Here is a 13,457-nt window from a genome sequence, read left to right on the forward strand (position 1 = left end):
AAAAACTGCATTCAAGAAACATATGTCGATGTAATATATTTCTATTGTAAACCATTATGTAATGGTCGTGTGTAAACAGTATATTTTAGATTATCATTATTTGATAATCTACGTAATGTTTTTAAAACCTTTATTGATAAAATAAAGGTTATGGTTGTTTTAAAAATGAATGCAGTCTTTGAAAAACGTCTCATATAGAGGTCAAAACCTCACAACGAAATCAATTAATATGGAACATTTATAATCAATATGAACGGGACACTTCAGAACCCTCAAAAAATGGCATAATCAACAAAATAGCACCTTTGACATGCGACTGCACATTACAAAAATAAGCTGTGCTCTTCTCTAAACTAGGAAGTAGCCCCGAGCATTTTTTGAACTCATTCAAAGCGTCTACAATCACTTTAACAGAACCAACACTTGCATGCGAGAAAATAAACAAATCATCGGCAAAGAAGAGATTCACAATTTGTTGAGATTCGCACTTCGGGTGAAATCGAAAGTCATCGGCCACACTGATATTACGCTTCAACAATAGAGTGAGAACCTCCATAACCATATTGAATAGGTATGGAGACATTGGGTCCCCTTGCCGCAACCCACGCTTGCCCTTAAAGTGCCCATATAGATCACCATTAATACAAATCGAAAAGGATGTAGAGTTACACACTTCATAATCCACTTTATCATGATATTATGAAAACCAAATCCCTGTAACACTTCTTTCAGAAAGCCCCAATCAACAGTGTCGTAAGCCTTTTGGATGTCAACTTTAAATGCACACCTCGATAATCCTCTGTCCAAATGATAATTCCGTACAATCTCCTAGGTTAGCATTATATTATTTGATATTCTCCTCCCTGGAACAAATGTAGATTGGTTATCACTTATGATGACATCCAACACATCCTTGATCCTGCTTGTAATTATCTTACATACGCATTTATATAAGACATTACAACAAGAAATAGGCCTATAATCATTCACCTTCGATGGCGATTTCATTTTCAGAAGAAGCGTTAAAATTGTATGATTTAATTCCGTTAATAACTGACCATTAGTGAAAAATTCTTGGACTGCAGTACTTACTTCTTCCCCGACAATACTCCAAGCCTTTTTAAAGAACGTAGACGAATATCCATCCGGACCCGAGGCTTTATCATCACCAATACCAAAAATAGCCTCTTTGATCTCATCATTTGACACAGGACGAACCATATTAGCTGCCATTTCATCCGAGATTTTTGATGTGAATAACGATGGATCGAGCTGCAATTTGTTCGAGTTGTGATCATTCCCAAGAAACATTTTATAGTGCGACATAAATACTTCTGGAACCACATCACCCTCGACTAACACCCCTGCACTATTAGTAATGGCGTTAGTTCTAGTTCTATTCGATTTTGCTTTAACAACTTTTTGGAAGTACTTTAAGTTGCTATCACCAACCCGAAGCCATTCAACTTTTTCCTTTTGCTTTAGAAACCTCTCCTCGTCCCACAATGCATCATTATAACTTAATCAAAACTGAATGAAAACAATAATAAATGAAGGTTTAAATACTAGCTAATGGAACATTTCTTATTCAACTATATCCGGAAAGGAAATAATATTACTATATGAATGCAAGTAGGAGTCTTCTACTTATTTCTTTCCCTCCAAGTCCAGTTGAACCTATTTCATTTTTGGCCACCAAGCCAGAAGGCCCAAAAGTTTTCACAATAACCCAGCAAATGCACATGGCCCAGTTATCGGCCCAATTCAATCTGCAGTTTTGCGGCCCATCGAGATCACCAAAATAAAGTTAAGGGAAGGTAAAAAAAAACCATAGCCAACTTACAAGACAACAAATGAACTGTGAAGGCAAACAAAACAACACCACGAGCCATCATTAAAAACCCCTCAACATCAACCACGCCCACTCATACAAGGGTTCTAGCATATCATTATGTTTTACGTTTTCACCTATTAATAAACGTGTTTAGAATTAATACATTATGTACCTCGCTTTAAGTAACTACATGGTCACTTGACAACATAATTGATCTGCACCTGTATTGGAAGGGACATTTTTGTTTTGAGTCACACACGTTTAAAAAACACCGAAATAAATATCTACAGTTATTGATGCAGGATTGGCAAAGTAAATGCACAAACGTAATGGGTTTTCATGCATATGGCTACGTGACAATTTTGGGCAATATGAATTCCTTAGTCTCAAAATAAAACGTGGTCAAGGATAAGAAAATACGGTCAACGAATAGGAGTGCAACAAGTCAGTAAACAAATAATAAGATAAATAAGTCGATGATATCATTAGCTAATATGGGTTGTTTTGTGTCTATCCAAAACTTTAGTTTGTTTTTATCCGTACTCATGTTTCCCTATTTCTTTGGATATTAGCTCCTATTTAAATAGGAATATTGTTTAGTTTGAGGTTTAGTTTTTTTTATATCTATTATTATCGTGGAATAAGAGAGCTACTACTTTTTGTGTATGTTACGTATACACAAGTTATTCAATTTGAATATTATTTATGTTTGGCCACGAACTTTACATTATTTGGTATCAGAGCCAGGTTTTGGCCAAACAATGTTTCGTGGAGGTTATCGAGGAGACTATTGCAGAACCGCCGATTGAGGCAGCGATGGGGATAATCGTAGACACGCCGAAAGAGGCAACGAAGACCCTCGAGATGCAGAAATTGAACGATTATACAAGCGAATTGCCGAGTTGGAACTGAACCAACAACGATTCCCTGCGCAGTACGATTCAGAACGAATCGATTCAGAAACCATCTATGATACGGATGAAGAACCCATCTATGATACAGATGGTGAGGATGGAGTATCCATCTATGAGACGGAACCCATCTATGATACTGATGGTGAGGTATCTTTTTCTTTTTTTGAATATGACGATGAAAGCGATTTGGAGGTAATTACTAACAAAGACATCAACATGTCCAATAAAGATGTTAAATTTTTTTATTGTGAAGATGTTGATGTTGTTATGAAAAAGGATCTCGAAAACATTCGTGTAGTTCTTGAGGATCATATGGATGTTTCGTTCATTGCTGTTCTAGACTCGAGGACGAGTCTTTTTGAAGAAGGGGAGAATGATGCAGGATTGGCAAAGTTAATGCATAAACGTAATGGGTTTTCATGCATATGGCTACGTGACAATTTTTGTAACAACCCAAACCAACCCTCGACCAAACCACGCGAAAATACAAAAAAAAAAAAAATTCAGTGCAGCATACCCGCGCGGCGCGCCATGTAGGGGCGCGGCGCGCCAAAGTGGACTGTCCGGAAAGTTTTTAAATGCGAAAAAGATTGACTAGTTCTTGACACTTTTAGACGAAACGCTTTTTACCATACATCCAAGTATGTAAAACTAACCTGTTTCAAACATAAAATCAATGTTTTACAAGCGGGGCCCACACGACCCAAATTACAAGTTTAGTACAAGTTAAGAGTTTCGACCACCAAAAAGTTTAAGTTTCAAACTACACAATAAGCATGGCGTTTGGGATTAAACTACCCAACTATCGGTCAAACTCCAAGAGCTACTAAAGCCAAAATCGTCCCCTAGCATCAAGCGGGATCTCTAGTCCAAAACGATGCCCTTACCCTTGTCCAAAACCGAACCTATAAAATGGTAAACAACGAGAGGGTAAGCAAAGCTTAGTGAATGCAATAATTATACGAATACATATATAATTATACCTACTTGCATACACTTACACACCAAACCGCAAACACACTAGCATACACATTTAGCTTATCGTCACAATAGCAAGCTATAAATCTCCAATACCACAAGCTAGCATAACAACCGCATATGAATATAACTCGAATAATATAATATGCTTAGAACACAAATAACCATGGTTAACTAATAGTATAAGGGAATGACGCTCGCGAAAACGCCATCGGTGTTCACAACATCCGTTAGGGCACTTAACACCTCGCACCACTAACCCCAAGGGTGGCACCTTAAAACCTCGGCACATCACCCCGAGTGGCATCTTAACACCTCGATGCATCACTCATTAATTTACAGAGTGGCATCTTAACACCTCGACACTACACTCCTAGGTGGCATCTTAACACCTCGATGCTACACCCGAGTGGCATCTTAACACCTCGATGCTACACTCTTCACGTGAAACATGGTGTCTTAGCACCTCGACACTACACATTTCACGCTACAACAAATAGACACATTATATACATACGCATATAATTATTCCACTCACCTCAAAGTCTTGTGAAAAGATACCCGAGCTTGCAAGACCTCAAAGTAACGTACCTATCATATAATACACATCATCAAACGCAAAATCAAGTCGGTCAACCAAACCCTTTTCACCATTCTAAGCCATTTTGACCCAAGGTGCAATTTCAACCCATTTGTACCCTTAACCCTAAATTGGGTCAACACACACCAAAACCCTAATCATTCATCAAGATAGGTTTAAAACACATTTAGGTCGCAAAGCTAACTCGTTTTCATACTTGCTAGGCCACTTAGGTCATTAAAGACTCATTTGCCCCATTTAAAGGTCAATACACCCATTTGGGTCATCCATACCCAATAACACCCATTTACATATTATTAAAGTGTTCTAGCAACTAACTAATCAAATTTAAGACTCAAAAGTCCAATTAACACATTCAAACCTTAGGTTAGTCATCAATGAGCCTTCATAACCCATATTCACCCAAAATCCCCAAAATACTAACAAAATGGGTCTTTGGTTCATCACTAGCCCAAACCCTAACCCTTAAAGCAATTAAAGTAAGAAATCGGGTTTTATAACTTACCAACACAATCATCACGTAGCTATCGACTAGATGAACGACTTTATAACTTGCACCAAAACCCGATTCAACCTCTTTCACCCTTTAATGGAGCTTTCTCTCTCAAGGATTGCACTCTCTCTCTCTAGAGTTTAATTGGAGAAGATAAGGTTGTTGGGAATGGAGTGAATGAAGCTCCAAAACTGATTCAAGGCATTAAATTCAGGCTCCAATGTGTTTTGACCAAAATGCCCTCAAAATATCTATTTTAAAAGAAGCGGAGAATCTGTCGCAGACAGATGGCACGGCGCGCCACCAGGCCGCGCGGCGCGCGACATTGCATTTCAGAATTCTTTCTTGCTTTTAATATATACTACAAAACCCCGTTTCAAGTATCGTACATTACTCTTATATACACTACCAATATTTGGGTCTTACAACTCTCCCCCACTTATTCGGATAGCGTCCTCGCAATCCAAGCCACATGACACGAGGGAAGATAAACTAACACGAACTCTTCGGGCTCCCAAGTGAACTCGTAACCTTTACTTCGCCGCCATTGAACCTTGAAAGTTCTCACCTCTTTATTCCTCAACATTTTCACCTTCTCGTCAAGGATAGCAATCGGTTCCTCGACATATTCTAACTTGTTGTTTAGCTCGATCTCGTCTAAAGGCATCCATGAGGAATTATCCGCAAGACACTTACGGAGGTGGGAAACATGAAATGTATTATGGATCCCCGCAAGCTCTTCGGGTAATTCCAATCGATATGCAACTTCACCAACACGAGCTAAAACCTTGAACAGCCCAATAAACCGAGGAGCTAACTTTCCCCGTTTCCGAAATCGAATAATACCCTTCCATGGCGAAACCTTAAGCATCACCATATCGTCTTCTTGGAACTCAATCAATCGCCTACGTCTATCGGCATACGACTTTTGCCTATCTTGAGCCTTCTTCAAATGTTCCCGAATCAAATCGATCTTGCTATTGGTCTCTAAAACCAAATCGGTACTCCTGATCTCTCTTTGACCCACTTCTCCCCAACAAATGGGAGTTCGACACCTACCATAAAGCATTTCGTAAGGTGGCATCCCGATACTAGTATGATAACTATTATTGTACGAGAATTCCACCAAAGGCAAATGCTCATCCCAACTACCACCGAAGTCAATGATGCACGCCCGTAACATATCTTCCAAAGTTTGATTCGTACGTTCGGTTTGACCGTCCGTTTGAGGATGATACGCCGTACTCAACTTCAATTGCGTACCCATATCTTCATGAAACTTTTCCCAAAACCGAGATGTAAAACGGGTATCTCGATCCGAAATAATAGATATAGGAACCCCATGTCGCGAGACCACTTCCTTGATAAAGAACTTAGCCAAGGCCTCCGACGATATCGCTTCTTTAATGGGAAGAAACAAAGCGCTTTTTGTTAATCGATCAACTATAACCCAAATCGAATCGAATTGGGTTCTCGCCGTTTTAGGTAACTTTGTAATGAAATCCATGGTAATGTGTTCCCATTTCCACTTCGGGATTTCTAACGGTTGCAACTTACCATACGGCTTTTGGTGTTCGGCTTTTACTTGTAAACACGTGACACATTGCTCAACATACTTCACAACATCACGTTTCATGCCCGGCCACCAATAATCTTTCTTCAAGTCATGATACATTTTTGTCGCGCCCGGATGAATGTATTATTTTGACTTATCTGCTTCATCAAGTAGCACCCGTCGGTAATCACCCATCTTAGGCACCCACACCCTTCCTTGAAAAGACAACAAACCACGCGGGCCCATAGTAATGAACTCCGATTGGCCCATGATTCATTCCACATGCTTATTGTGAACGTAAGCCTCTATTTGAATCTCGCCAAGCTTCTCAAGAAAATCGTTGGAAATAATCAAACGTAACGACCCCACTTTTATCGCCGGATGTTGACTCTTTCGACTCAAAGCATCCGCGACAACATTCGCCTTACCCGGATGATAAAGTATCTCACAATCATAATCTTTCACCACATCCATCCACCTACGTTGGCGATAATTCAAATCTCGTTGATTAAAGAGATGTTTCAAACTCTTATGATCCGAATAAATCGTACACTTGACACCATACAAGTAATGGCGCCAAATTTTCAACGCATGCACTACCGCCGCCAACTCAAGATCATGAGTCGGATATCTCGTTTCGTGTTCCTTTAATTGTCGAGAGGCATAAGCGATGACTTTACCTCTTTGCATTAGAACACACCCGAGCCCATTTAGCGAAGCATCACAATAAACCGTCATATCTTCCACACCTTCCGGTAATACTAACACCGGAGCTTGACACAACTTCCCTCTTAGCAATTGAAAAGCAATTACTTGCTCGTTCTCCCAATTAAACTTAGCATTCTTTCTCGTCAACTTCGTTAATGGAGAAGCAATCTTAGAAAAGTCTTGGATAAACTAACGATAATAACCGGCCAATCCGAGAAAACTTCGGATTTCCGTAGGCGTAGTCGGTCGTCCCCAACTCTTCACCGTCTCGATCTTCCCCGGATCTACTTGAATACCGCATTCATTCATAATATGACCAAGGAATTGAACTTCCCTTAGCCAAAATTCACATTTAGAGAACTTTGCATACAATTTCTCCTTTCGTAGCGTCTTCAATACTTCACGCAAATGACGTTCATGTTTGTTCATACTTTTTGAATAGACTAGTATGTCGTCGATGAACACTATTACCGACTTGTCCAACATAGGTTGGCACACTCGGTTCATAAGATCCATGAATGCCGCCGGTGCATTCGTAAGGCCAAAAGGCATCACTACAAACTCAAAATGTCCATACCGCGTTCTAAAAGCCGTTTTCTCAATATCTTCCTCACGGACCCGCATTTGGTGATAGCCGGACCGTAGATCGATCTTAGAGAAATACGTTGCACCTTGAAGTTGATCAAATAAATCGTCAATCCTAGGTAATGGATAACGATTCTTGATCGTCACTTTATTCAACTCACGGTAATCAATGCACATACGCAAACTACCATCTTTCTTCTTCACAAATAACACCGGTGCGCCCCACGGTGAAGCACTCGGTCGAATAAAACCCTTCTCGAGAAATTCTTGAATTTGATTTAACAACTCTTGCATCTCCGTTGGCACTAAACGATAAGGAGTTTTAGCAATGGGGGTAGCCCCCGGAACCAACTCGATGCGAAATTCAACTTGTCTTTCCGCCGGAACACCCGGTAACTCATCCGGAAAAACATCTTCAAACTCATTAACCACCGGAATTTCACGAATAGGTGGTGGCTCATTACAAGTATCAACAACATAAGCAAGGAAAGCCATGCCACCAGTAACAACATGACGACTTGCCCGTGCAAAAGTGCATATCGGCACCGGTCTCCTCCGCCTATCACCATGAATAACCAACTCTCCCCCACTTGGGGTCTTCACACGAATAAACTTATCATGGCATGCAATATTGGATCTATAACGATCGAGCCAATCCATACCAACGACAATATCAAAGTCGCCCAAGGTCATTGGAATAAGATCAATTTTAAAGATTTCGGCACCAAAAACAACATCACAATTTTCACACACATCGACCACTAGCACCGTCTTGCCGTTCGCTATTTCGACTTCTACCGGACGACTTAACTTAGCTAACGGTCTATCAAGTTTAGGCACAAATCTAGGAGACACAAACGACAAATTTGCACCGCTATCAAAAAGAATCCTCGCCGGATTAGAATTAACCATGAAAGTACCTGAGACAACTTCGTTCGATTGTTTGGCTTCATCATTAGTCATCAAGTAGTTGCGACCCCTAGCCGTACCCGCCGCCTTCTCTAACCGCTTTACATTATCATTTCGGAAATCAGGACACTCCGGCTTCTTATGCCCTCTTTGCCGCAATTAAAACAAGTGACTTTGTTTCTGGAAGATGGTTTCGGACACTCACGAGCCATATGACCTGGTTGCCCACAATTGTAGCACGTATAAGAAAACCCGCCGGTAGTGCCCTTCTTTGCACTATTGACACTTTCGGCCCCCCTCTTGCTCTTGCTCTTCTTGCTTGACGCGTTAGAGTAACTAAAACCTTCAAATTTTCTTTTGGAAAACATGAAATCACTCTTTCTTGGAACCTCCGGCTCAAAACCCCGAGCCAACTCGAACAATTCATCAAAAGACTTAGCCATACCCCGACTAATCTTCCCCTTGTACTCATCATTCAAAGTACGGTAGAAATCCTTCATGAGCTTATGATCATCACCAACACATTCCGGGCAAAAACGAGTATTTGCCAAGAATGTAGACTTGAGGGTAACCAAATCCATGGAACCTTGTTGCAAATGGTGCAACTCGTCCCGGATTCTATCGAGGTCGGAAGAAGTTCGGTATTCTTTGAAAAATTCTTTCTTGAACTCTTCCCAAGTCAAGCCCATACATTGTTCTTCACCATACAAGTTGATTTTATCGTCCCATCACAACTTAGCTTCTTCGCATAACATGCTAGAACCATACCTCGTCTTCCTTTCGGGAGGACATTCCGCGGTACGGAAAGCTCCCTCAATATCGGAGATCCAACATGTACTTTTTAAAGGATCCCGCACCCCATTAAACATCGGGGGTTGAGCATCCTTGAAGTTCTTGTAGTGGAAGTCCCGCCTTCCTTCACCTCCTTCACCGCGAGGATAGATATTCCTAGCGTCAAGGGCCTCTTCGATAGTGGCCTTCATTCGTTCATTAATTAGATCGGTTATTTGCTCATCAACCGAATCTTGGAAGACCCTTCGAACGTCCGCAAGAAAATCCGCTTTTAACTTCTTAAAGCCGGCCTCGACCTTGGTTGAGAACTCGGCGTCCCCGCTTGTACTTCCGTTATCATGTTTGGGACCGTTTCTCGTCTTCATTCCATAAAACGAATTAGGTTAAACCACAAAACGGAAGGACAAATTACATATATACATACACATACGCCGCACTACTCCATCTCACTCAATAATCGTCGTACATTACTTATTTGACATGATTTGCGCCCGTAATAATGGTAGCTAGTCATTACTACGCGAGCACGTCACATTAACTTGCTAGTACAACGTCCATCTCGCTCGATGCTCGCTAAACATACATAACAAATAGCGCATGATTAGTTTACATAAACCTAGGCACAAACCAATCCCGATCCGACCCAAAGTCCTACAAGTCCCGCATAACGCACACACAAGAAGTCTAAGTCTAGGCGCCTATCTCAAGTCGCCTAAATCCCTTAGACCATGCTCTGATACCACTTGTAACAACCCAAACCAACCCTCGACCAAACCACGCGAAAATACAAAATAAAAAAAAATTTCAGTGCAGCATACCCGCGCGGCGCGCCATGTAGGGGCGCGGCGCGCCAAAGTGGACTGTCCGGAAAGTTTTTAAATGCGAAAAAGATTGACTAGTTCCCGACACTTTTAGACGAAACTCTTTTTACCATACATCCAAATATGTAAAACTAACCTGTTTCAAACATAAAATCAATGTTTTACAAGCGGGGCCCACACAACCCAAATTACAAGTTTAGTACAAGTTAAGAGTTTCGACCACCAAAAAGTTTAAGTTCCAAACTACACAATAAGCATGGCGTTTGGGATTAAACTACCCAACTATCGGTCAAACTCCAAGAGCTACTAAAGCCAAAAGCGTCCCCTAGCATCAAGCGGGATCTCTAGTCCAAAACGATGCCCTTACCCTTGTCCAAAACCGAACCTATAAAATGGTAAACAACGAGAGGGTAAGCAAAGCTTAGTGAATGCAATAATTATACGAATACATATATAATTATACCTACTTGCATACACTTACACACCAAACTGCAAACACGCTAGCATACACATTTAGCTTATCGTCACAATAGCAAGCAATAAATCTCCAATACCACAAGCTAGCATAACAACCGCATATGAATATAACTCGAATAATATAATATGCTTACAACACAAATAACCATGGTTAACCAATAGTACAAGGGAACGACGCTCACGAAAATGCCATCGGTGTTCACAACATCCGTTAGGGCACTTAACACCTCGCACTACTAACCCCTAGGGTGGCACCTTAACACCTCAGCACATCACCCCGAGTGGCATCTTAACACCTCGATGCATCACTCATTAATTTACGGAGTGGCGTCTTAACACCTCGACACTACACTCCTAGGTGGCATCTTAACACCTCGATGCTACACCCGAGTGGCATCTTAACACCTCGATGCTACACTCTTCACGTGAAACATGGTGTCTTAGCACCTCGACACTACACATTTCACGCTACAACAAATAGACACATTATATACATACACATATAATTATTCCACTCACCTCAAAGTCTTGTGAAAAGATACTCGAGCTTGCAAGACCTCAAAGTAACGTACCTATCATATAATACACATCATCAAACGCAAACTCAAGTCGGTCAACCAAACCCTTTTCACCATTCTAAGCCATTTTGACCCAAGGTGCAATTTCAACCCATTTGCACCCTTAACCCTAAATTGGGTCAACACATACCAAAACCCTAATCATTCGTCAAGATGGGTTTAAAACACATTTAAGTCGCAAGGCTAACTCGTTTTCATACTTGCTAGGCCACTTAGGTCATTAAAGACTCATTTGCCCCATTTCAAGGTCAACACACCCATTTGGGTCATCCATACCCAATAACACCCATTTACATATTATTAAAGTGTTCTAGCAACTAACTAACCAAATTTAAGACTCAAAAGTCCAATTAACACATTTAAACCCTAGATTAGTCATTAATGAGCCTTCATAACCCATATTCACCCAAAATCCCCAAAATACTAACAAAATGGGTCTTTGGTTCATCACTAGCCCAAACCCTAACCCTTAAAGTAATTAAAGTAAGAAATTAGGTTTTATAACTTACCAACACAATCACCACGTAGCTATCGACTAGATGAACGACTTTATAACTTTCACCAAGACCCGATTCAACCTCTTTCACCCTTTAATGGAGCTTTCTCTCTCAAGGATTGCACTCTCTCTCTAGAGTTTAATTGGAGAAGATAAGGTTGTTGGGAATGGAGTGAATGAAGCTCCAAAACTGATCCAAGGCATTAAATTCGGTCTCCAATGTGTTTTGACCAAAATGCCCTCAAAATATCTATTTTAAAAGAAGAGGAGAATCTGTCGCAGACAGATGGCGCGGCGCGCCACCAGGCCGCGCGGCGCGCGACATTGCAGTTCAGAATTCTTTCTTGCTTTTAATATATACTACAAAACCCCGTTTCAAGTATCGTACATTACTCTTATATACACTACCAATATTCGGGTCTTACAACTTTGGGCAATATGAATTCCTTAGTCTCAAGGTAAAACGTGGTCAAGGATAACAAAAGATTGTCAACGAATGGGAGTGCAACAAGTCAGTCAACAAATAATATGATAAATAAGTCGATGATATCATTAGCTAATATGGGTTGTTTTGTGTCTATCTAAAACTTTAGTGTGTTTTTATCCGTACTCATGTTTCCCTATTTCTTTGGATATTAGCTCCTATTCAAATAGGAATATTGTTTAGTTTAAGGTTTAGTTTTTTTTATATCTATTATTATCGTGGAATAAGAGAGCTACGGCTTTTTGAGTATGTTATGTATACACAAGTTATCCAATTTGAATATTATTTCTGTTTGGCCACGAACTTTACATTAGTTATGTTGTTCTCATGCATTATTTCACTGTTACAATTATGTATGTAGGGCATGTTAATACAAAGTTGTGCCCAAGTATTTGTCGATTTACTAAAGTAAGATTCTAAAATATAGATGTATAAACTAATTCATGAGTTTTACAAAAAGAATAATTTGATTATTTTAATTATATATATATATATATATATATATATATATATATATATATATATATATATATATATATATATATATAAAATAATTTGATTATTTTAATTATATATATATATATATATATATATATATATATATATATATATATATATATCTTTTCATGTAATCATATCATATTTTCAATTTCAATGCCACACACTTGAGTAATGTTTTTAAAAATTGGACACTAAGGTCACTTCTGTGTAATGTCTTCGTGCCATCTTTGATGATTAGGGCGTGTTTGGACATGTATAATACTAGCTAGTTTGTAAGTTTATAATTTTTTCCTTCTAGTAGCTTGTAAAACTTCACAAAAAATGCCACATAGACAAACCGGTATTCCCAATGCCGCTTTTACTAATTTTGTTAAAAAAAAATTACAAAATACTATTACTACAAAAGTGGTGAGAGAAAAAAAATACTATTCTAAAAAAATTGACGGATAATACACATGCATATAGTACTAGCATTACTATTATTGAAATCAAGTTACTGACTTGTGTTGTCCTTGCTCAGGTGATAAAGACAGTGTTAGTACTATTTTCCGTATAGAGGATGAAAGGTACCAGTACAGGACAATAACAGCCTAGCGTTCAAAGATATGTTGTTGATTGATGTTTTCCCTCCGGAAGTAATCCCCGCAAACCCGGAACACGGATGAGAAATCCGTGGGGTGGCCTCAATCAATCTTTGGACCAATCTGGAATTGGCCCGTGTAGCAATATGT

At 39.7% G+C, this 13,457-nt stretch overlaps 1 protein-coding gene across 1 annotated transcript; it reads right to left on the minus strand.

Annotated features, from left to right (window-relative positions):
* Positions 1 to 244: 244 nt before the first annotated feature.
* On the minus strand, positions 245 to 1,744 carry LOC139849478 (uncharacterized). Its single transcript, XM_071839134.1, has 3 exons — positions 1,620 to 1,744; positions 1,093 to 1,519; positions 245 to 613 (listed from the first exon to the last, which is right to left on the minus strand). The coding sequence occupies exons 1-3, from the start codon at positions 1,742 to 1,744 to the stop codon at positions 245 to 247; spliced, it is 921 nt and encodes a 306-aa protein (XP_071695235.1).
* Between the last annotated feature and the right edge of the window lie 11,713 nt (positions 1,745 to 13,457).

This window comes from Rutidosis leptorrhynchoides, chromosome 5 (assembly GCF_046630445.1).
Source record: "Rutidosis leptorrhynchoides isolate AG116_Rl617_1_P2 chromosome 5, CSIRO_AGI_Rlap_v1, whole genome shotgun sequence".
Taxonomy (NCBI): Eukaryota; Viridiplantae; Streptophyta; class Magnoliopsida; order Asterales; family Asteraceae; genus Rutidosis; species Rutidosis leptorrhynchoides.